Source organism: Crinia signifera, chromosome 11 (assembly GCF_055691185.1).
Source record: "Crinia signifera chromosome 11, ASM5569118v1, whole genome shotgun sequence".
Lineage (NCBI taxonomy): Eukaryota > Metazoa > Chordata > Amphibia > Anura > Myobatrachidae > Crinia > Crinia signifera.
Window position 1 is genome coordinate 72,996,135 of NC_139227.1, and position 26,493 is coordinate 73,022,627.

At 45.1% G+C, this 26,493-nt stretch overlaps 1 protein-coding gene across 1 annotated transcript in view; it reads left to right on the plus strand.

The window, feature by feature from the left end:
• LOC146045744 (phospholipase A and acyltransferase 2-like) overlaps nucleotides 1-15,950 on the plus strand; it is a 48,259-nt gene extending 32,309 nt beyond the window's left edge. The window contains exons 4-5 of the mRNA XM_083164789.1: nucleotides 8,741-9,000; nucleotides 15,697-15,950. Coding sequence (XP_083020915.1) covers nucleotides 8,741-9,000; nucleotides 15,697-15,801 — 365 coding nt within the window. The 3' untranslated portion in view covers nucleotides 15,802-15,950. The remainder of the gene's footprint in view (nucleotides 1-8,740; nucleotides 9,001-15,696) is intronic.
• Nucleotides 15,951-26,493: the final 10,543 nt, after the last annotated feature.

Genomic DNA, 26,493 nt, shown 5'->3' on the forward strand with positions numbered 1-26,493 from the left:
CTCCAAGTTTCCAGACTGAAGAAACTCGCAGGACCACCAAAAGCAAATCGAGAAAAGATGCATCCTGGCAATGACAACAGGGAGTATTGTTCATTTACTTTATAGATTAAATCTAGTCCTTGGGTGGTGTAAGGAACTGCCACATGTTTAAATGGATACAAGATCCAGAATAAATGTAACCTGCATCATACCTGCAGCAAAGTTTATGTTGTCAGTGACATATACTATTACATAGAGGAGAGAAATGGTACAAACCAGAAAACATGGCCAGCAATGTTGGACCAGTAGATCGCACAAAAGATATAGCAGCATTGTCACACCAGTTTGTAAATAGCAATAATAGTAATTGTATTTCTTTTTGTTTCAATTTTAGGTTACAAGTTCTACACAGCAGCTTCAATACTAATGGACGCAAAGTTTTAAAGAAAGCCCCAAGTCGCAACAACAACCTCTATTAAACCTTTTATTGCTGCAATTATGCAAAGAGCCAGTACCTTGCACAGCTTGTGTTTGTCATCCAAGGAGAATCCACAGTAGCTCTAAAAAAACTGTCACACGGACAAAAATCAAAGGACTTTTTTTTTTAGTTTCTTTTTCTTTCTTCAGTCCTTCAGAGAAGGAAAAGGTTTAACTACAGCAACTATTATTTGTTTTCTGGACACATGGACAAAATCCCCTTTTCTCTTCTTCAGGAGAAGTTCATTAACCCCTTCATTACAGCAATCATTGTTTGTCAGGACACTGTGACACATGCACATTCCATTTACAGCGTGCATCATTCTCACCACCAAGTATGCAGAATCCTTTTGTACATACATTTTTAATTGCCGATCAATTCACACATATGATCTTCATTCTTATGTTATTGTATATACCTTGTAAATATTTTATTTTTTCTTTATATTCTTCATATGAGTATATGCTGATTATATATACGCTTCCTTCTTAAAAAGCTTCAAACTAATTTAAATATCAGACAAAGAATGGTATGCCTTACATCAAATTGTAAAAGAGAAATGTTTTGTTAGTTGTTAAGATGGATCATTCTCTTAATACAGACTTAACCAAGTCTAAGAGAATGAATAATAGCATAGATGGAATATTGTAGTTATTGTATATGCACATGGCTGCATATCACACAACACTGGAAGGAATCAGATATAGCCAAACCCATTCTTAACAGATATTTGGTATTAATTTGAAGCAAAATCGTAGTCATTTATTGTATTGATAGGATGTTGTCATAGGTATGTCAAGTCAAATTATTGATGTTAGTTATAGGATTTAGCTGGTGTATGGTTATTTTAGTTTAATATAAGATAGTATATAGGAAGGTAGGTAAGAGATCAGAGACTGAATGGTAAATTGTTATTCAGTGAGGAAATTTAGTATAGCCGGAGTGGATCCTTTAGAATCTACCCCAGACATTTACCTGCCAATGCCTGAAGATAAATGTTCTTATCAACAAGTAAAGCAAAAATACTTGGTTAAAGTTTCAATTGCTGTATTCAACATCACAAACTGTTTTGTTCAACACAACGAGGTTGGGGTTAAAGAGAGACATGGACACTTATCATGATTGCAGCGCGATAATCGTAAAGGACGCACAAGGACACTTGTCACGATCACAGCGATAATCGTAAAGGACATACAAAGCAAACTCGCTAAGGACTGCATTAATGAGGCTTATCAAAGGCCCCCTGTTTTGCAAAACTGTGGTGAAGAAATTTATCAAGACCACAGCACTCCAAGGGCCACACAAGTAAAGCAACATTTCAAGCAAGTCAACAGCCTCTATACATGTAAAGCAACATTTCAAGCAAGTCAACAGTGTTTATGAAGAATTCTACTTCTACGTCCACCATACTGCAAATGTAAAGTGTCTCCAAAAACTACAACCCACACAGGTGACAGCCCTCAGCCAGGAAATCACTGTGAGCAACAATACAAGGAAAGTGTCCTCACTCATCGACCAAACAAGATCTACAAGGCAAGCTGTGGCGTGGCATATAACTGTCTGTAGCAATGAAAATATTTTCCTCATGAATACTGAATATAAATAACCTCTGTCCCTGGTCAAATTTAGTTATTATAGGGTAAAATAGGTTAATTAAATGAAGGATATTTCATACCAATGGTTAATGTATGGTTAGGAGAGTTGGGAAAAGAATGTTTGAAAATATATATGAAGCAATTATGGTAATTTACTGTGTGACCAATCAAAATAATTTCTCATGGTCACAAGCGGGGGACTGTTACCATATATAATTTTGTTTGCATAGAAATTGAATATTATTTTGATACTATAAAGTAATGTAGTGTAGCTATAAATTGAATATGTATATCATTCAAATGTTTACAGAATGTAGCAATATTTGTATTTAGGTAGTCTGTGCTGTAAGGCAGAATTGTGGGACAGTGTATATTAGACAGACTGTATTGACTCCAGCCATCTGGTTTCCTTTCTGGAGAATGTAGTTGCTAGTACATCATCCAAGTTACTTTGCAGGACAGACAGGACACTATTGTGTATTTTGACAACAAGAGTGTAAAATAGATTGATGCACAGGGAGAGACCAGAACAGGAGATCTCGCAAAGGAGATTACCACTAGAGTCCAGACAAGCAGGAGACCCTGTCACCATTAGCATCCATAAATTCAATAACGTCATGAGAACAGGGAACTTCAATTCATGTATTTGGGATATAAGGAGAGAGATAGAGTAGACATTCACTCTCACACTCACAGACACTCACAGACACACGGACAGTCGGCAAGAAACCCATTCAGAGAGTCAGGAGGAGAGATGTGAGAGAGAAGCAAGAGAAAGAATGGAATAAATAAGCAATGGGCAGGAGGTGAGGTGAATCATAGGTAGCTATACCCATGTAACTTGTAAGTATGTCCTTTTATGTTAGTATCGTAGCAGTCTAAGTCTGTCAATTGTTTAATGTAATTTTATGTAATATAAGCAAGGAGGCGTATATATAAATATATATATAATAGCATATACATCAATTATTGTGTTAATGTATTCTGTATGGTTTGTTTTGCCTATAAATAAAATCCTCCAATTGGAGCTAAAATTACAAGTCTCGAACTCTCATATTTGGGGAATCAAATTATGACAAGTACTCTGCATATTGTATTGTAAGGTCTATTAGAATATAATTGCAGATGTCAAATATATATGTTATTATATCAATCCAAGATATAATAAATATATTTTATATAATATTTCAATCTCAATAACCAATATTGGGATAAAGAGAGATATATGACCCCTAAAATAAAACTCTACAATGGCGACCGCAGCAGGACTTGTGCATTTTGGTATCTGATTGTATGATTATAATATTTATAAGGAGTAGCAGATGCGTGAAGCTGGCTACCTAACCTACAGAATCACAGTGAGGATGTATCTAGGAAAACGTAATACTATTGTGTATTTTTATCTTGCATTGTTTGTAGACCTAGAATAACGTATTGGTGAAACAGAACTGATATTCCATTGTTACCATTATCTGGGAGTGCACGCTTAGATATTGATAATATGGACTCATTCAGCAACATTTTTAACTAATACTATATTTACTAGGCTCAGCACAAGGGCTGTTTAGCCTGCTGACACATTGCAAGATCACAGTGGGGTATGTTACTAAATAGGCACTTGATAATTGTAAAGGCCTAGAATAAATAAACAGTGGAAATGAGCATTTCCAAATAAATTAAAATTAGTACCAGATATTAGAGTTAACTTTGAGAATCCGGACACTCTCATTGGGAGGATATCTTGTGTACAAAAGTATAAATACAGCATTGTAAAATAAGTGCAATGTTGAAAATGCAAAGAGTTGCTGTAACATTTAGGAAAATGCACAGAGCAGCGACTTTAGAAGTTAAGCAGGAATGTAAAGAGAAATCAGGTTCACGTCTTAAGAGCGCATGCCTGAAAATGAATGCAAATGTGAATTCCTTCTTAAAATCCCTAAAGGTTAAGAAGTGTACTCAGAAGAATTCTGAGACAAAAGTAAATTTTCTGGTAGATTGTGAACAAACTGCCCAGATCTCTCATGAAGGGATCACAGAAGCACCCAGCAAAGGTGTTAGGAGCAGGGATGAGACCACAGAGGGGCTCATTCACAAACAGACTTCAAAGTCTGAAATGGTCACAGATGCTAATCAGGGCTCTGTAATAGAGAGAGAACGTAATACTGTGCATGATGTACCTATACTCAAAGCGCACATTACTGCAAATAAGGCAGGAGCAATGAGAGATATCCCCTGCACTGTTTTGATTAAGGGGGGAGATCAGTACATTGAGAAGGATAGTGATTCTGCAAAATCCACTCTCACAGCCCCCATTGTGACAAAAGAAATTGTGTTGCCCTCAGGGAAAAGGGAACTGGCAATAACCTTGTATACACACACTCCAATTGTAGGTAAAGTTGTCACAGAATTAAATGAGCAAATGTATTCAGCCACAAATATGTCTGAGCTGAGCAATGGCATGAATTTGAGCATGCATGATCACACAAAAGGTTCCACCATCTCTGTAACCCCCACACAGCAGTTAGAGACATCTAGTGGTGGAGCAAATGTCCACAGTCCCTTAGAGAGACCACATGCAGAGTGTCAATCTGTGAACAACACACAGAAGTACAGGAATGCTAAAGAGCATCACCAGGATGAGAATGTTTATATGTCCTGGAGTCCTAACCATTTTATTTTAGGTTTGGTCAAACATGAAGCTCCGAGTCATACTAAGCATATTTGGTACAGCCTAACAAGTTTTTCGCCCCACAAGTATATTTTTCAGAAGCTCCAAGTTTCCAGACTGAAGAAACTCGCAGGACCACCAAAAGCAAATCGAGAAAAGATGCATCCTGGCAATGACAACAGGGAGTATTGTTCATTTACTTTATAGATTAAATCTAGTCCTTGGGTGGTGTAAGGAACTGCCACATGTTTAAATGGATACAAGATCCAGAATAAATGTAACCTGCATCATACCTGCAGCAAAGTTTATGTTGTCAGTGACATATACTATTACATAGAGGAGAGAAATGGTACAAACCAGAAAACATGGCCAGCAATGTTGGACCAGTAGATCGCACAAAAGATATAGCAGCATTGTCACACCAGTTTGTAAATAGCAATAATAGTAATTGTATTTCTTTTTGTTTCAATTTTAGGTTACAAGTTCTACACAGCAGCTTCAATACTAATGGACGCAAAGTTTTAAAGAAAGCCCCAAGTCGCAACAACAACCTCTATTAAACCTTTTATTGCTGCAATTATGCAAAGAGCCAGTACCTTGCACAGCTTGTGTTTGTCATCCAAGGAGAATCCACAGTAGCTCTAAAAAAACTGTCACACGGACAAAAATCAAAGGACTTTTTTTTTTAGTTTCTTTTTCTTTCTTCAGTCCTTCAGAGAAGGAAAAGGTTTAACTACAGCAACTATTATTTGTTTTCTGGACACATGGACAAAATCCCCTTTTCTCTTCTTCAGGAGAAGTTCATTAACCCCTTCATTACAGCAATCATTGTTTGTCAGGACACTGTGACACATGCACATTCCATTTACAGCGTGCATCATTCTCACCACCAAGTATGCAGAATCCTTTTGTACATACATTTTTAATTGCCGATCAATTCACACATATGATCTTCATTCTTATGTTATTGTATATACCTTGTAAATATTTTATTTTTTCTTTATATTCTTCATATGAGTATATGCTGATTATATATACGCTTCCTTCTTAAAAAGCTTCAAACTAATTTAAATATCAGACAAAGAATGGTATGCCTTACATCAAATTGTAAAAGAGAAATGTTTTGTTAGTTGTTAAGATGGATCATTCTCTTAATACAGACTTAACCAAGTCTAAGAGAATGAATAATAGCATAGATGGAATATTGTAGTTATTGTATATGCACATGGCTGCATATCACACAACACTGGAAGGAATCAGATATAGCCAAACCCATTCTTAACAGATATTTGGTATTAATTTGAAGCAAAATCGTAGTCATTTATTGTATTGATAGGATGTTGTCATAGGTATGTCAAGTCAAATTATTGATGTTAGTTATAGGATTTAGCTGGTGTATGGTTATTTTAGTTTAATATAAGATAGTATATAGGAAGGTAGGTAAGAGATCAGAGACTGAATGGTAAATTGTTATTCAGTGAGGAAATTTAGTATAGCCGGAGTGGATCCTTTAGAATCTACCCCAGACATTTACCTGCCAATGCCTGAAGATAAATGTTCTTATCAACAAGTAAAGCAAAAATACTTGGTTAAAGTTTCAATTGCTGTATTCAACATCACAAACTGTTTTGTTCAACACAACGAGGTTGGGGTTAAAGAGAGACATGGACACTTATCATGATTGCAGCGCGATAATCGTAAAGGACGCACAAGGACACTTGTCACGATCACAGCGATAATCGTAAAGGACATACAAAGCAAACTCGCTAAGGACTGCATTAATGAGGCTTATCAAAGGCCCCCTGTTTTGCAAAACTGTGGTGAAGAAATTTATCAAGACCACAGCACTCCAAGGGCCACACAAGTAAAGCAACATTTCAAGCAAGTCAACAGCCTCTATACATGTAAAGCAACATTTCAAGCAAGTCAACAGTGTTTATGAAGAATTCTACTTCTACGTCCACCATACTGCAAATGTAAAGTGTCTCCAAAAACTACAACCCACACAGGTGACAGCCCTCAGCCAGGAAATCACTGTGAGCAACAATACAAGGAAAGTGTCCTCACTCATCGACCAAACAAGATCTACAAGGCAAGCTGTGGCGTGGCATATAACTGTCTGTAGCAATGAAAATATTTTCCTCATGAATACTGAATATAAATAACCTCTGTCCCTGGTCAAATTTAGTTATTATAGGGTAAAATAGGTTAATTAAATGAAGGATATTTCATACCAATGGTTAATGTATGGTTAGGAGAGTTGGGAAAAGAATGTTTGAAAATATATATGAAGCAATTATGGTAATTTACTGTGTGACCAATCAAAATAATTTCTCATGGTCACAAGCGGGGGACTGTTACCATATATAATTTTGTTTGCATAGAAATTGAATATTATTTTGATACTATAAAGTAATGTAGTGTAGCTATAAATTGAATATGTATATCATTCAAATGTTTACAGAATGTAGCAATATTTGTATTTAGGTAGTCTGTGCTGTAAGGCAGAATTGTGGGACAGTGTATATTAGACAGACTGTATTGACTCCAGCCATCTGGTTTCCTTTCTGGAGAATGTAGTTGCTAGTACATCATCCAAGTTACTTTGCAGGACAGACAGGACACTATTGTGTATTTTGACAACAAGAGTGTAAAATAGATTGATGCACAGGGAGAGACCAGAACAGGAGATCTCGCAAAGGAGATTACCACTAGAGTCCAGACAAGCAGGAGACCCTGTCACCATTAGCATCCATAAATTCAATAACGTCATGAGAACAGGGAACTTCAATTCATGTATTTGGGATATAAGGAGAGAGATAGAGTAGACATTCACTCTCACACTCACAGACACTCACAGACACACGGACAGTCGGCAAGAAACCCATTCAGAGAGTCAGGAGGAGAGATGTGAGAGAGAAGCAAGAGAAAGAATGGAATAAATAAGCAATGGGCAGGAGGTGAGGTGAATCATAGGTAGCTATACCCATGTAACTTGTAAGTATGTCCTTTTATGTTAGTATCGTAGCAGTCTAAGTCTGTCAATTGTTTAATGTAATTTTATGTAATATAAGCAAGGAGGCGTATATATAAATATATATATAATAGCATATACATCAATTATTGTGTTAATGTATTCTGTATGGTTTGTTTTGCCTATAAATAAAATCCTCCAATTGGAGCTAAAATTACAAGTCTCGAACTCTCATATTTGGGGAATCAAATTATGACAAGTACTCTGCATATTGTATTGTAAGGTCTATTAGAATATAATTGCAGATGTCAAATATATATGTTATTATATCAATCCAAGATATAATAAATATATTTTATATAATATTTCAATCTCAATAACCAATATTGGGATAAAGAGAGATATATGACCCCTAAAATAAAACTCTACAGTGAGCAACAGCCAAGGGCTGCCCAGCTGCAAGATGAGTGCTGGGCATGTCCCCAAAGTGATGTGTATATGGGGATTATGGCGCTAGACAACACCCCTGCTCTCTGAGGCCATGCCCTCCTGCCCGATAGCCTCACCCTGTTTTAGGCCTTTGGCATGGCAGGTCCTGATTCATATGTCACAAAAGTTGAGAGGTAAGGTTACTGTAGAGGTTACTGTTGTAGAATAGTTGTTGGTTGACTAAAGGTATAATAATTGAAGGATGCACTAGGAGACATGTGATTATACACTTGTATTGTATATAAATTTACCAGGGAGGTAAACCAGGGTAAAGCTAAACAAATTAAAGCCATGATTAAACACTAGCAAAAGGGCATGGCCTCTGTCGATTGGGGTGTGGCCTCACAGGGATGCTGTGGCTGCAAGCTTTCTCTCAATTTTCTATCTTTATGGGGGTATGCCCCCCCCCCCCAAACCCCCCCCCCCCCTGCAGAACACTGCTGACCCAGGTGGGATGCAGGACAGTCCCCCAAAAAAGGGACAGTTGGGAGGTATGGACCAGGGCGAGGCTCAAGTACATTCCCTTCAAAATTAATTACTTCCCCTTATCTACACAGATCAAGATGGTTGGTCCAGTATATCCTCCGCATTTGGAGGGACAGCCGTGGTGAAAAAAGAACGATTGGATCGTGTTGCCGATAGCTGCATCTATAAGGTCAATAACAAGTATGACAGTAGGAGAAGACCCTTCCCAAAAACAAAAATAGTACGGGCAGCTTTGGAGGAAGTGGGGAAGACGATGGAGTATAGCGTCACCAGTGCCAATTGTGAGCACTTTGTGACAAAGCTGAGATATGGCGACTGCTACTCTGATCAGGTATAGTATGGGGTAGTGGGTAATGTAAAAGGATGAGAGAATCATACTATGATTGCTTAGGTTTCTGAAACCATCATTGTTTTTGGTGTTGGTTTTGAAAAGAAATAATAATAATAATTTGAGACTCCTATTTTTTGTTCCTGCATTGGGATTTATATTTAAAATAATTTTCAGCCTATTTTTTTTTTAGCATAACCTCATCACAATTAGTAATTATGAGCCAAAGAGAGCTGGCTGCAACATTTCCTGCAAAATGTTACCTTTATTAAATGGATTTATGTAATAAATCAATGGAAGTATTTGTAATCTGTATTACAAACATTCATCTACTGTCACGGTCAGATTAAGCCTTCGGATGGCCCAGAATACTTAAACCAGGCACCCCCCCCCCCTCCATCAGCACGCACCTCCCCCACACCTGCCCATGTCCCAACATTTTGGCATTTCCTGGTGGGAGCCCCATATGCAGCCCCAGAAAGGGGGTGTGGCCTCCCAGGAAGGGGCAAGGCTTCTCCATTATTCTGCAATTGCGAGGTCTCGCCCCTTTTTTATCACTGTTGGAGGCAAATTAAGTGTTTTGAGTCAATGGCATGCCCCTGTTCCCCTGCTTAGTGTTTATTCCCCACAGCACTGATAGAGGGACTCCCAACTGAACCCCCAACCCCCACCCCCACCCACATACCACAGGACACTGCTGGCCATGGTTGGGACATCAGACAGTCCCAAAAAGGCAGGAAAAGCGGGACAGTTGGGAAGTATGCCTCCATGAGGCTGCAGCTCATGTCCTCAGTTTGTACTACTTCTCTTCATTTTTTAGAATGCAGTGATATATACTGCAGAGTGCAAGCACCTGGCATCCAGCACTGTACAGCGATATATACAGCAGGGATTCTAAGAAACTTACAAGGGACACTTGAGAGCTGTGTAAGAGACACAGATGTAGGAGATAATGTTGAGTGAGGTATAAGGGACATGTGTAGGGGACACCGAGAGAGGTATTAGGCACACGTGTAGGAATATCTGACAGAGGTATAAGCAGGGCTTAAAGTGCTCCTGGAAAGGTGGTGAAACTCCTTTCCCCTAACACCGACAACCCCATTAGGCAGACCTTACCACTGCCAGGTAATTTGTGCCCTACCTCCCATAAAGGGATAATGGTCCAACAAGGAATGGATGTGATGGATGTGGTCACACTATAGCAGCTCCTATTAAAATTACACACCGTAGCACAATCATATCAATTTACATCATACACATAGGACCTTATTCTGGTCCATTCGCAAGGCTGAGTGCGTTCGCACATGGCCAATGTTTTTACTTTGCACATGCCCATTTCTGCTCATTCTAATGCAGCGATGGTGGGCAGTAAACCAGAATAAGGTCCATAATGTGAGGTGCTACCTGCTGAGACGTGTAGTGCAGCAAGCAGAATGAGGAGAGTGCAGTTGTACAGTCTAAGGGCCCAATTCTAGTCCTTTTGGTCACCTGATGTCAGCTGCCCTCCCTGTCTTTAGATGGAAGCCTGCAAATATAATTCAGTCTCTGACATATACTTGTGAGCCCTGGAGAAATCATTCAATGGTCGGTGACTGTCGAATGATTTCTCCAGCTGCGGGCACATGCGAGGGGATGTGTTCATAACATGATTGCGAGGGGATGCGGCTGAGCGAGGGGATACGGCAGTGTGGCACTCTGGGACTTGGTAAGTCCCGAGCTTCACAGTTTACCGAGTCAACCAGTATCAGGTATGCTAAACCAGTATCAGGTATGCCAATGAGGGCCATTTTTACAGGCCTGCCCACTGCGCCCAGGTGACCTCTATCAGGCAGGTCCCTGACACTACTATGGGACAAGTCCAGGGCACGGGACCCCCCCCCCCCCCAAGCCATATTACAGTGTAACCCAGAAAGGTTAGGAGGCTCCCGAAATTTGGGTCCCTCTCCCGGCCAACCTCCGGAAGGGTGGGCAACCCTTTCACATCCACCTATTCTCCCCCGGAATCCTCCTATGGAGCCGGTTAAATACCAGCATTTGCAGGTGTACGTTGAGGGGGCAGGGCTAAAAGATGCAAATTGCATCTTTTAGCCCTGCCCCCTCCATGTACACCTGTGCACTGGGAACAGGGGCCAGTGCCTGGCATCATCAAGCCCTGCCCCCACCATTAGATATGTCACAATTTGCAGGTGTACGTGGAAGGGGCGGGGTTTGATGACATTAGGCACTAGCCCCTGCCCCCAGAAGCACTACTGAAAGTCTCCTCTCAGGGTATCTCCCAGAGAGGAGAAACCAAATGTCGGCAAGTATGCCCCAAGCCAGCCCGGCAGAATCAATGTGATGTGATCCACCACACGGCATCACATCTGCTGGGCTGATTTATGGAATAAAGATAAATGAAACAATCTATAAAGGTGCCCATGCACGTTTTGAGGGTGAGATGCGCGCTCACACGCACATCCCATCGCACTATTCAAAAAGTATGGTTTTTTTTTTAACTAGCTTCAGATCGCAACGCACACAAATCACATGCAATGATCGCACTGTGTATGGGCACCTTAAAATGTGTTTTAAAAACATAACTAGAAAGTAACCCCCCCCCCCCCAGTGTTTGCAATATTTTAAGTCTAACTCTAAACAAATAATACCTACATATGTTTTGGTGAAACGGCACTCTGATGGCCTCCGTCCCCTCAATGGGCCACATGCACTAAAGGCCCATACAAACTGGGCGACTTTGAGCTGAAAGTCGCTCAAAACAGGAGGTTTGAGTGGCTTTCAGCTCAAAGCCGCCCAGTGTGTATGGGCCGGAGATGAGCTGTGAGCGCTGCTGCGCGTTCCAGCAACATCGCCGGGAAAGCTGTTCATCTGCTGGTGAGCGGCTTTCAGGACGGCTTTGCATATGCAACGCCGTCCCCTCCCCCTCCGTCGGTGCCGGGCAGGGGGAAAACCTCTCAGTGTGTATGCACTGAGCGGCTTTCCCCCCAGCGATGATACATCGCTGTCCATACACGCTAGGCATAGTCGCCCAGTGTGTAGGGACCTTAAGCTTCAAAAAGTGATAAAATAGAGAGTGATAAACAATCAACCAATTAGTTGTTTATCACTCTTCATTTAATTACTTTTTAAGCTTAGTGCAGGAGTGGCCAAACCTGTCCTCAAGATCTACCAACAGTTCATGTTTTCCAGGCCACCTGTGGATCTATAGTAGGAATGACTGCAGCAGGTTTGAAAATGACAGTTAGTAATGACTACAGCTGTGCACTAGCTAGGTGTTTTGGAAGACTTGGACCATTGGTAGATCTTGAGTACCGGTTTGGCCAGCCCTGGCTTAGTGCATCTGGCCCAATGAGAGGCTCTCACTCACTGGTGGCAATTCATAGGCCGCCTGGGCGGAGTTACTCTAAATGACTGCTGGATCAGCAGCGTCATTTGAATTAACTCTGCCCACTGAGAGAGTGCTAGGGGTGATGGGGACAAATCAATGGACCCAGACAGGGGCGTAGCTAAAGGTTCATGGGCCCTGGTGCGAAAGGTCAGCTTGGGGCCCCCCTACATACAACAAAATTAAAATCTTGGTCTGTTTATATTTTAATGTAGACACATAATATGCCCCCACAGTGCCAAATACACATATGCCCCCACAGTGCCAGAAATGCCCCCACAGTGCCAGATATTCCCCCACAGTGCTAAATACACATATGCCCCCACAGTGCCAGAAATGCCCCCACAGTGCCAAATAAACATATGCCCCCACAGTGCCAGAAATGCCCCCACAGTGCCAAATAAACATATGCCCCCACAGTGCCAGAAATGCCCCCACAGTGCCAAATAAACATATGCCCCCACAGTGCCAGAAATGCCCCCACAGTGCCAAATAAACATATGCCCCCACAGTGCCAGAATTTCCCGCCAGCAACTCACGATTGTTGCTGCAATGCTGCCTCTCCATCTGCTGCTGCTGGGCGAGGGGGGGGGGGGGGGGATCCGGTGGGGTCAGACAGCCTCCTGCTCTCCCTGGCCGCTTAGCCAGTCACTGGCTGCGGCCAGGCAGCCTCCTGCGCTGGCCACGGCTTCCAGAACACGGCCGCGGCTACAGGAAAATGGCCGCGGCCATTTTCCTGTAGCCGCGGCCGTGTTCTGGAAGCCGTGGCCAGCGCAGGAGGGCAGCCTGTGACTGGCTAAGCGGGCCGGGGGGACCTGCTGCCATCGGCCCCCCTGGCTCAGGGGCCCGGTCGCAGGTGCGACCGCTGCGACCCCTGTAGCTACGCCACTGGACCCAGAGCTGCGGGCAGCTCCTAGTCAGACTCAAGCAGCACAGGTGTGTGGTGAAGAGCTGGCGGGTGTCGGGTGAGCTGGCGGCCCGGTGGCAATAGCAGTCAGTAACCAATGTAACCAGCAGTGGTGCAAGTAGAAAAAATGTCTCAGTGGTACTGTACCGCGTGGCAGAAAATGGGCGTGGTTAGGGGTGTGGTCATATGACATGAGGCGGAGTGGCTACATGACAAAACTTTAGAACACAATGACATTTCTGTTTGTGCATTGCATCCTGCACACAAAATGTAGGAGCCAGATATACTACAAACAGGTATATTGCGCACCAAAATTTACACAGTAATGCCTGTTATGCGTCACACACCCAATACATAATACCCATGCCATAATGCCCATTGCGCCGCTGCCGCACAACTGATGCCCATTACTAATATGCCCCCACAGTGCCACACATATATGCCCCCACAGTGCCAGATATATGCCCCCACAGTGCCAGATATGCCCCCCACAGTGCCACACATATATGCCCCCACAGTGCTGAGTATGCCCCCCAGTGCCAGACATATGCCCCTACAGTGCTAGGTATGCCTCCAGTGCCAGACCTATGCCCCCACAGTAGTAGGTATGCCCCCAGTGCCAGACATATGCCCCCACAGTAGTAGGTATGCCCCCAGTGCCAGACATGCCCCCCCAGTACCGCACATAAATTCCCCCACAGTGCCAGTATAAGCCAGCAGCAGCAGCACAACTCACCCTCTGTGTCTGCAGTGCTGGCTGTCTTCTTGTGTCCGGGTGTCTTCTGCCACTCCAGTTCCCCGCTGCCGCAGCCTCTTGCTTCTGTGCTTCTCTTTGGCTGGGAGGGAAGCGCATCATGCGTCTCTCCTTTCCCAGCTTCACTGTGTCCCTGGCTGTGACTGTCCGTCAGCCAATCATATCTTGCAGGCTGGCTACTGATTGGCTGTCGGCCCGTGAGCTCTGATTGGCTGACAGGAAGTCCAGTCACAGTGACACAGGGATGGGGAGGAGAGATGCGCAATGCGCTCCCCTCCCCTCCAAAGGGAATCAGCTGTGGCGGGGTGGTGGAGGCCACGCCCCCACCACTTACATATGCGTGCATGCGCAGTAAGCAATTTGGGGGGTATTTGTTATGGCGGTACCACCATACTTGAACCCCTGGTGACCAGTCAAGTTCTTCCACACCAAACTATGGGGGTTATCTATGGGGGTTATTCAGACCTGATTGCACAGCTGCGAGTTCGCAGGCCGGGTGATAATCAAAGGACTGCGCATGCGTACAGCTCGCAGTATGCATGCGCGAGGCCATCCTGCAATAAAATCCTGCTATTTTTTTTATTGCTGGCTGTATTTACTGAGATGGGAGTTCTATTGAAGACAGGATGTTGCTATGGGCAACCAATCTGATTCTGTCTAGTTTTTTCTAGAGGGTGCTAAATAATTAAGTAGATTCTGAGTGGTTGCTATGGGCAACATCCCGATTTCAATATAAAGTTGTTTATTTACTAAGATGGGAGTTCTGTCTGTTAGTGAGCCTTTTGTAGGCCACATACTCCCTTACACACTTATGGGGTTATTCTAATCAGATCGTTCCTGCGCACGTTCGCATGGGGACTGATGTTGTGTCTGCACATGCAAACTACATGTTCGCGTCCTGCTTGCACTTAGCAGTGCAGGCGGGGGGAGGCGGCGGCAGGGGGGACAGCCCATGGGAATGCCTAGTGCAAGGGGCAGGCAGCTGACATCAGCGGATGGCAGCTGGCCTGCCTGCTTCCCGCACAGGGCACCCACAGATCTGAGACAATGCCGATCCGACAGCCAGACCCCCGCTAGAAGAGAGCGGCTCCATCTGTAGGTCATATCTGTGTCATGTGCAATTTCTGATATAAGACAGTGGTTCCCAACCTTTTTTCTCTCCCGTACCCCTTGATTAGGCTTTTCATTGATAAGTACCCCCTCCTCTCATTTTGAAATATGGACAGTACTTAGTGGTATGCAGATCCTTGTGCATGTCCTTATATTAAGGAGGAGTGGAGGAGTAGTATACAGCAAGGAATTAGGCCCTTCTGTGTATTATCTCCAGGATTCCCGCTAACACCGGTAGGATTAATGCCGCTGCTTCATCCACCTTTGTCAGTGCTGGGCAGATGACTGCTGATGTCTGAGGGCAGCATGGGAATCTCCCAGTGGATTGCTGGTTAGGCATATGACACAACATGGTTTGTCTCCATGGCAACGGGTTGTCTTCAGCCATCAAATGACCTTTTCATTGTCCGCCATTACCAATATTATTTTCAAGTACCCCCAACTGGTCTGCAGAGTACCCCAGGTTGGGAACCACTGATATAAGACAACACACTTCTTGGAAACAATGTGACAAACTTATATGTATTCTGCTTTCATACTCCACAGGTGGATAGCGCGAAGATGTACGCAGTTGGAGGCGGAGTTGTTGCTATGGGGGCTATTGCCGCATTCATGTATTCTAATAAGAGAAATAACCGACATAACCAGTGAGAACTCTGGACATCAGCTGCATCGCACTTGTCTCTCTTTTGTGTTGTCCATGGCTAGAATCCATACCAGTTTTTTTTTTTACCAATACTGTATTAGCAGTGTGTAAGCACAATGAGTCCTTTAATACTAAATGATTCTTCTAAAAATTACTTGTGTTCTAATCTTTAGGGTTATCGTCGCATTTCTTCGAGGGTGTAATTAAAATAAAATACTGATTCCAAGGACCTGGTAGATGTGAAGTATGCCTGGGCAGGCAAAACCAGGGGAAATAACAGTGGAGATCCACAGTTCGTCTGACCAGGGTATATGGAATAGATAAATTTAAGAATAAAAGCCAGTCCAAAAGAATTATATTCATTAAAACATTATTAATTAGGTCAATATACATAAATTTATTTTAGCAATAAAAATACATTCATTAAGTGCAATGGTATGTACCGGCCGATACACCAAAAAAAAAAAAATAAGAGACTAAAATAAAAAAAAAAAAATGTAATAATACAAAAGCTATACCACATGTCTTCAACCTGTGGCCCTCCAGATGTTGTAGAACTACATGTCCCAGCATGCCCTGACAGTTTTGGCATGCTCTCATAGGAAAAAATGTGGCAATGCATGTTGGAACATGTAGTTTCACAACATCTGGAGGGCCACAGGTTGAAGACCCATGAGCTATACAAAATGAAAGGTTCGAAAAAAAATTATGGCAACAAAAGCCTGATTAATGATCACCTGATAATCAATTAGTCAGTTAGTAGATGGCAAACCATTAATAGTTGTTTGATTAGTGCACAAGAAATAAGTTAGGAATTGATACAGTCAATGATGGTAGCAATAGAGCAGACTTAATCTGTTAGGCCGGTTTCACACACTCCGGCTCCTGCCGGACGGTGAAATCCCGCACGGCCAGGGAGCCCTGCCGCACACAGTAGTTTATCATGGAGGGGATGGCCACAGCCCGGCAGCCGTCCCTTACAGTGGCAGGATCCGGCTGCAGCCGTGCGGCCGAGCCGTGGCCGTCCCGTGTGAATGGACACAATAGTGTCCATTCACAACTAATGCGTGCGGCACGGCTCCCTGGCCGTGCGGGATTTCACCGTACGGCAGGAGCCGGAGTGGGTGAAACCGGCCTTAGGGTTACCAGTCCTCCAATTAGATGGCTGGATCGCAAAAATAGGGCAGGTAAAACTTGATTAATAGCTGCAGTGAGCTAAATTGATGCCAGAGGACCTGGATAGTTGAAGACCATACCCTGGTGTTTAGTCCAGACTCCTGTGTCCCGTGTGACGCGTTTCCCCGCCTACATCTATCAGCGGCTTTCTCAAAGATCAAGTATTAATGAATGTATTTTTATTGCTATATATATTGACCTAATTAATTAATACAAATGTTTTATTGAATATAATTATTTTCGACTGGCTTTTATTCTTAATTGATCTGTTCCTAGCACTATCTTTATTTTCTCTTCTTTTCTTTTATGGGGATTGGTAGTCCCACATAGCTAGCAGCTGGAACATTATACATATAGGGCTGTTTTAGCGCTTAGTATTTGTTGTTGTATATGGTATGAGGCTAATAAAACCCTGCAGTAGTTCGCTCCGTTTAGTTTCCATCAGCAAAGCTGGTGCTTTCCTACTTAGGGCCTGATTCAGAGCTGATCGCTTATCAGTGAATTTGCAGATCGTGCGATTATCGAAATGACTGCGAATGCATACAGTATACATTGCACATGCGCAAGGGAAATAACAACAGAAAATGATTATTGATTGGAAATGAGTGACAGGAAGACAGAATTTGGGGGGTGGTAACCTGCGATTTTATAGGAGTATCCGAAAAAACATGGCATGCCTTGTCTCAGTCAAAAAGTTGTGGAAGGGTCAGACTTACTCGCATTTGCACAGACTGGAAAAATCTTCTGATGGTTTGTGAATTGCGAATGGATTTGCGAGTGAATCATGATTAGCGATCAATTCGAAATTCAGTCTCAAATTTACAAGGGTTGTGTTTTCTATCTGTCTGGCATGGCTATCTACTCAGTCATCTGAAACTTCAGCAAGTCTGAATAAGATCCTCAGTACACTTTGTATTGCAATCATACGAGTGACACGTGACTTACCTTGCCCTGTGTATCATTATGCTTAAACTAAGATATGTTTATTTCTTGGGGGGGTTAGAGGGTTTCACTTGGTCTAGTATTATACCTACTGAAGATGTGGTGTAAAATATACACCTCTCTGGTAATGATTTTTACCTTATGACTTTACTCTGCATGTACAAGTCCAAAAGGTTGCACAGGTGCATTAAAGTACAGCCAGTGGTCGAAGTGTAAATTTAAAAGTGGGGGTATGGAAAAGCGATGGTCGGGGTTATGTGCGCGCCAAAGGCGCGCTCGCTCCAGAAAAAGAGTGCGTGGTCACCTAAAAGGGGAGTGGTCACCTAAAATTGGACGTGTCCTTGAGTGTAGTGTGCCATATACCTCTTATGTACTGTACATTATTCAACACAATAATAGACCCCCTTTTACTTGCCCCATAAACATTATGGGCCTTATTCTGGTTGGTGCGGGCGGGCCGTACGCGTACGTTCCGGGGTTTTTAATGATCTGCGCATGCGTACCATCTCCAATGCGCAGGCGCGAACACTCCACAACGCTTACGGACGGATCTCTCCGTGTGAAAAAACCTGTACGCGAGAGTACGGACATTGGGGGCGGCATAGGGGCGTGTTGAGGGGAGCGGCCGAAATAATGAGGGAAAATGGGCGTAAACATGGGCGTACACGGGGGTGTGCACCAAAAATGAATGGTGCTACTACCGCTCGATCGGCTAAAGCACCGTTCATTTCGGACACAAAACAGGCGGCCGCCAATCGCCACCTCAGACCACCCCTACAGATACCGCATGACAGCGTGCGCCTGGGTTTGCTAATTTACGCTGATTACTACTCAAACACATACACCTGAATGTAATAAGCAATGCTGCAGTCTATTAAGTCCAAACCATTATTTCACTACCTGCAAGCCACACACAGCACTGAAACACCTTGGAAGCTTATCTTTCTATACTTCTCGACATTTAAAGGTTTGTTTCATTTAAGGTAAGAATCTTTTTAAGACCTGCTTATATATGCTAAGGTAGGTATTTGTTAAACAGTTATACACATTCACTATGTGCTTTCATAGACTTTACACAGTAGCACACTCAATCTACACAAGTCGACATGTGTCAACGTGTTCACTCTAATACAAACATAGGTTTCGTATTTATGATACAATAACATAAACCACATCTAACACCTACAAAGGATGTTTCAGCAATGTTTTAAGCCCATGCCCACTATTTTGCACACAATCTTTGTATAGTACCCAAAATACAGAACTGTACCACTTTCTGATCTGCTATGAACAATAATTGAATAACAATTAGAATAATTAATTAATTGTCTTAATTATAGTTGATAGGCAAGATTTGCAGGTCCATATATGTGAAGGGTATGCCAGCGTGCACGGACGTACGCTCACTCTCATGAGCGGTGACATACGCTGAGTTTTCCATTGAAAACAATAGAGACCCATCCGTGCACGGTGGCGTACGCTCAGATAGCCGCAAGAAGTCGGTGGGAAGACGGATGAGAGACGTCCGTAAACGGTGGCGTACGCTCTGTTGTACGCCAGTTGTCGGAGTCTAAGGGCTGATCCGTCCGTGTACGTTGGCGTACGCTCAATTGTACGCCACTCCCCTTCGACGTTGTTTCTGGCCGTACGTATGCGGCTGATTTGTGGGTGGACTTAACCTTAACGGCCGCGTACGGAGAGCGTACGCTAATATGGAACGTACGCACGTCTGGCCGCACCAACCAGAATAACCCCCTATGCCACACGGAATCAGACAAAATTCATGTTAAGGTGCCCATACATGGAGCGATGTGCTCCATGCATTTTGAACTAGATCACATCGCATCTAGTTAAAAATGTATGCAATGTGCTAAAGCAGAGTGCAATCTAGTTAAAAAAGTACATACTTTTTGTGCTTTACGATGTGCGATGCGAGGGACTGCCCATCACCTCGCAAAAAAGGATCGCTCTGTATGGGCACTTTTATGGCAAAATTACAGTGCCAAAATTCACATCATGCCACCTGTATTGAGCCAAAATTCACATCCTGGTACCCAAACTGAGTCAAAAATCCCCTTCTTGGTACCCGGACTGAGCCAAAATTCACATCCTGGTACCCGGACTGAACCAAAATTCACATCATGCCACACTGAAAGAGCAAAAATTCACATAATGCAACATATATCGAGTCAAAATTCACATCATGCCACCTGGATTGAACCAAAATTCACATCAAGCCACCTGGATTGAGCAAAAATTCATGTCATGCCACCCAGATTTAGAAATAAATTCACGTTTTGCCACATGGTTGAGCCAAACTTTACATACACTCACACAGATTGAGCCAAAATTCGGGGACACAGGTAGAAAGGAATGCATTGGCACAGAGGGACAGGTTCACAGATGGGCAGGGAGAGAGGCACACATGGGGAGAGACAGAGGCACATATGGGCAGGGGCACACACGGCAGGGACAGAGGCACACATGGATATGGGCTCAGATGGACAGGGACAGAGGAAATTATGGGCAGGGACAGAGGAACACACAGGCTGGGATGGAAAGGAAGAGAGGTTGGCACAAAAGAAAAAAAGTGGTAGGCTGGCACAGTGGCACAGAGGAGAAAAGTGCAGAGAAACAAAGTGGATAGAAACAGGGGCAGTAATAAAGACAATTATTTAAATACAAAAGTACAGGAAAGCTTCTTAGTGGAAATAGCTACAGGCAGCAAACTGTGATATCATGGCATTGCATAGCACTGTACCTGAGTCAGCAGTATAGTCCAACTTTTTACAGAGGTCACAGAAGCAGCCCCCCGGCCACTTTCACTGCACTAGCAGACACACCAGCAGGGCACCTTCTTCATCTTGCACCTTTGCTGCCCGCTGAGGTGTACAGAGGCGCTGGGCACTTTGCTAGTTGAGCCTGTACCCAGCTGCCTGCTTCAGAGTAAAGCTCAGAACTGGGGCCAAAGGAGGAAGGGAAGCGGGACCACAGCACTGCTTGTGCAGCCTGTGACTGTACCCAGCCGCCCGCAGCAGGAGAGGAGGAAGACGGGACTGCGGTGCTGGGCACTTTAAGGCGTCTACTGCATTATTGTGATGAACCTTTTCTTTCAACTTAAACCTTGATTACCCTTAGAAGTAAATCACACGGGCACATGACCTGAAATAACTCACACGGACACGTGACCTGAAATAACGACACGGACAACCACTGCATAAGTTTAAAAGGTCAAGGGTATTTATTGTAGTATGACCCTATTGAAAAGGGATGGCCTGGAGAGCGCTTGGAGACCAGCCAGTCATAAAACGTTAACAATGGCGGCGACTAAAATGCCCCAACTTGTAACCAGGGCGATGAACCGCCCCCATTGAATTCAAAGCCAGCCTGCGCTGTGACTGTCTTGCCGCCCCTCCTAGGGCATGGTGAGGACAGTTCTAAAAGTGTCCTGCGTCCCCCCTCGGGGGCAGAACTCACCAGCCTTCCTGGCAGAGGGTGGCAATACCTCACAGTGACCTCCTGTACTTCAAACTGGACTGCTGATCGAGAGCGCCCTCCCGCCAATTAAGATTAAATTTATGAGAGCCAAATTTGGGTGAAGGCCGAAAGGCCAGGTGGTAGATTAGCACAAGGGAGGGAGGGTGGGAATCCAGACTCAAGAGGAAGATGGATCACCTGACTACCTCTTATATACCTCCACCTAAGCTACCACCCCTTCTACACCTGATTGGCTACCCCATCTACACTGCACCTCTATGGGTAAGTGCAGTGGTGCAAGTAGAAAAAATGACTTAGTGGTACTGTGCCGCGCGTCGAAAAATGGGTGTGGTCAGGGGTGTGGTCAGGGGCGTGGTCATATGACACTAGGGGGAGTGGCTGGAATATTGCATGCTGAAGGCACATGGCCAAAATTTACACAGTAATGCCTGTTACGCATCACACACCCAATACATATGACCCATGCCATAATGCCCGTTACACATTATGCCCCACACCATAATGCTCATTGCACCGCACAACTGATGCCCATTACTAATATGCCCCCACAGTGCCAGATATCATATGCCTCCACAGTGCCACACATATTTGCCCCCACAGTGCTAAGTATGCCCCCACAGTGCCACACATATATGCCCCCAGTGCCAGATATGCCACCACAGTTCCACACATATCAGGGCCATCTTAACAGAAGCGCGGGCCCCTGGGCAAAACAATTCACTAGGCCCCATCCCCCACCCCCCCTGCACAACACAGGAGGCGCTATGCAGGGAGACATCACCTAACAGCAGCAGCAAGCACTGTCTGCTCCCCTGCCAGTGGCCACAGCATGTACACGCATCCTCTCATCTTACTGCTGCTCATTCGTAGCGGGTCACCAAGTAGGGGGACCATGTGGCCAGTACACAGCCCAGTGTGGGGTCACTACTAAGATGCAAGAAACTGCTGGAGCTTTATTACACTGAACTAATGGCTACCAGACAGCAGCTACATGGTGCCCCCGGTAACCCGCACACTGCCAGTATGTGTCATCCTCACACTAGCCCCCTTCCCTGTGCTGCGGAGCTCACCTTCCACGTGTGCACGGCACTGTGCTGCTGCTGACCCCGCTCACCCTGCCAGGGGCCAGATGAACAGAGCACACAGGCCACAGCCCACTGTACACACAGTACAGCCCCTGCCACCAGTAACCAGCAGCAAGCACCAGGCTTGGAGCTGCTGCTCCCACTCTGGTGGGGGGGGGGTCACACATAACGGTCTGATGGCAGTGGGGAGGATGAGAGGCATCATAGTGGAGATTAAGGGGGGCAGCGCTGCCAGCACTGACTAATTAAAAGTGCTGGCAAGGACAGAGAGCCACAGGGATCGCCGTTACCTGGTTGATGCTGCAGAGTCGGCAGATGATCTCTGGGACTGCCAGTCTCCTCCTTGCACTGAGTAACAGAGAGAGGGTGAGCGATAGCACAGTAACACATCTCCTGTATTCCGGGTGCCTGTATGTGCGGAGTACAATACACAATCCCACAGTGGGACTGAGTATTGTACTACACGCATACAGGCGCCCTGGACCACTGTCACCTTCACTCAAGGCGTGAGCTTCTCCCCTCATGCTGGGCGCGCTGCCGCTGACTGCTTACAGGCAGAGCACGCTGTCATTCAAGTATGTAACAGCGCGCAGGTATGTCCCCTTATGAAGGGAGCACATTGCCGAAACATTGAATAAATAGGAGTGTATTTTTTTTGCCATTACACCTAGTATACATAGCACCAAACAACATTATACACAGCCCCTGCATATTACACCTATAATACACAGCACAATACTACATTATACACAGCCCCCCAAATTACACATAGTATACACAGCACAATACTATATTATATACATAGCACCAAACAACATTATACACAGCCCCTGCATATTACAGCTAGTATACACAGCACAATACTACATTATACACATAGCACCAAACAACATTATACACAGCCCCTGCATATTACACCTATAATACACAGCACAATACTACATTATACACAGCCCCCCAAATTACACATAGTATACACAGCACAATACTACATTAAACACAGCCCCTGCATATTACACCTAGTATACATAGCACCAAACTACACAGCCCCCCCCCCCTCCCCCATATAACACCTAGTAGTACACACAGCACTATAAAACAATATACACAGCAAACACCCCTCCCACCCCATTACATTACATTACAAAACTTCTCTCCCCAGTACACAACACTCACCCATATTTTTGAATCTTTCCTGGGAAGAGCATGATGGAGCAGGCCCCGGGCAGTGTGGTGGGGGGAGGCTGTCCCTCAGCAGGCAGAGGAGCAGGAAGTGGAACAGCAGGGCTGGGCAGGGCTGATACATGGAGACCACACTGTCACTGACAGTGTGGCTGCCTCAGCAGGCAGAGGGCTGGCCAGGCAGGGCTGAAGAATGGAGAACACGCTGACACCCAGTGTGGTGGGGGATGGCTGCCCTCAGCAAGCAGAGGAGCAGGAAGTGCTAAGCACGAAGACCAGTGGGCGGAGTCAGCCTCGCAGAAGCTGAACTCCTGGCAACCAGGTCACTCTCATGCTACAACGGACGCTGCCTCTCTGACAGCAGCACGGCCACCCACCAGTACCCACAACCCCGCGGTGCAATGTATCCCCGGCAGGCCCCGCCCCCCGACAATTACATATGCGCGCATGCGCAGTTAGCAACTCGGGGGTATTTGTTATGGCGGTACGGGGTACCGGCACAATATGTTTTGCCGGTACGCCGTACCACCCCATACCGCCATACTTGCACCCCTGGGTAAGTGACACTGATTTCTAGCTTTTGTCATACCATCCCAAACTGCACAGACTCTTATATTCCCTCGTGCCTAGGCAGCCCTCGCTTTCTCTAAGGTGTCTACTGCATTATTGTGATGAACCTTTTCTTTCAACTTAAACCTTGATTACCCTTAGAAGTAAATCACACGGACACATGACCTGAAATAACTCACACGGACACGTGACCTGAAATAACGACACGGACAACCACTGCATAAGTTTAAAAGGTCAAGGGTATTTATTGTGGTATGACCCTATTGAAAAGGGATGGCCTGGAGAGCGCTTGGAGACCAGCCAGCCATAAAACGTTAACAATGGCGGCGACTAAAATGCCCCAACTTGTAACCAGGGCGATGAACCGCCCCCATTGAATTCAAAGCCAGCCTGCGCTGTGACTGTCTTGCTGCCCCTCCTAGGGCATGGTGAGGACAGTTCTAAAAGTGTCCTGCATCCCCCCTCGGGGGCGGGACTCACCAGCCTTCCTGGCAGAGGGTGGCAATACCTCACAGTGACCTCCTGTACTTCAAACTGGACTGCTGATCGAGAGCGCCCTCCCGCCACAGCTGGGTTCAAAAATTGCCACTTAAAGACAATTACTGTAGAACCCAAGCCCGCTAAACACATCAATAAGCTAAGGCAACCAGAGTAAAACAACTAATCCCCTATCTGCAACAACTAAACAAGTCCTGAAGGAGAACGGCCATGCCTGATTCTGACAAATGGACACCATCACTTCTGTAGAAGGATGGGGTCTCCAGTGCTAAAGAGGTGTGTCTAACCGCTGTAACTCCCATGGACGTGGCCACCTTGGGGACCGCAAAGTTAACCTTGCGTCTGATCCTTTCTAAGGACTTAGGGTTCCAGCAGCCTCTCCCGTTGAAACGTGGCGCTATGTCGGACCAAATTATCCGCAATCCAGGCCAAAGGCCAACCAGAGTCTTAATATCAGCCTCGATCCTCAAAATAAGGCCTATGCTGTTTCCCTGGCCTAAGTCGTTACCCCCTAGGTGGACCACCAAAAACATCCGGGCGACCCCAATGACGCTCTTTGTCTGACAACAATGGTAAAAGACCATTCCACCAGAGACCTCTGACACCGAACCAATGTACTGCCTTCGCCCCTAGCTCTGCCCGGGCCCTGACAGCTAACTGATGATTGGATGTTCAGAAAATGAATGAATGCCCGACGAACCAGACAGTGGCATGAGTCGTTGAAGGGGGGGGAAGGGCTGAAAAGGAAAACCCTAACCAGTTAGCATTCAACTTAAACTGTACAATGCACAACGTAGGGTTAAACATATAATGCACAACATAAATTAGTACACTAGAATCCAAGTGAAGGGGAAAACCTTAAAAACCCTCCGGTGGACTTGAGGGGGGGGGGGGGGGGCAATTGTAATCAGCCCACTATCGGAGGAAAAAGTAAAAAATTCCCTTCACACCCTCGATTCCGTAACGCTGCCGTTACAGAACCGAGTGTAAACATCGTTTTTGGATCCAGCGCCAAAGGCGCGTGCTAAACCTTATCTAAACGAATATAAGATTTATATAAGTGGAGGACTTCCAGCGGGCGAGTTCTTGTATGGCATTCACTGGAAGACCCTCCGCTGCTGCGTTGGTGGCCGCACCAATACAGAACGAATGCGTCCCGCAATCGGCAACCTCCCAACCCAACGCAGCCACACAACGCTTAAACACAGCAGTGCACAGTAAGCGTGTCACGGCCATGTATCAGCATGTGCGAGGAACTGGGCCGGAGCGGCAGGCCTCAAAGGCAGATATGCCGTGGCCAGCCGCACGGTGCAGATCCCCTTTTCAGCTGGGACTTAAGGGTTACCCAGCGACCTCTGCCCAACTGATCGGTCTCAGACCGGCGGAGCACGCAAAGGACGAGCCGTCCTGGAAGACCATGTCTTCGAACCGCACCTAAATCAGTGGCATTCTTGCTGGCCGCAACCAGCTCGCTGACCCTAAAGTCCCTAAAGAACGCAAAAGAGAAACGCCACCCGAAAGAGTGACGTCTCTTCTGTGCTCTCCGCTATGCTCTGAACACAGGCTACAATTTCCACCGCGTCTACCACTCGCTAGACTTGCGGGAATCCGCTGTCATTCTCTGCACTCACGCCCGCCAATCAAATCCCTCGCTCGCGCAAAGGCTTTTACAGGCCCTTTCTCCGCGTAACTTAGCACGGAATATATCTCGGCTATGCCGCAGCCATGGCAGATTGACAGGCCCGC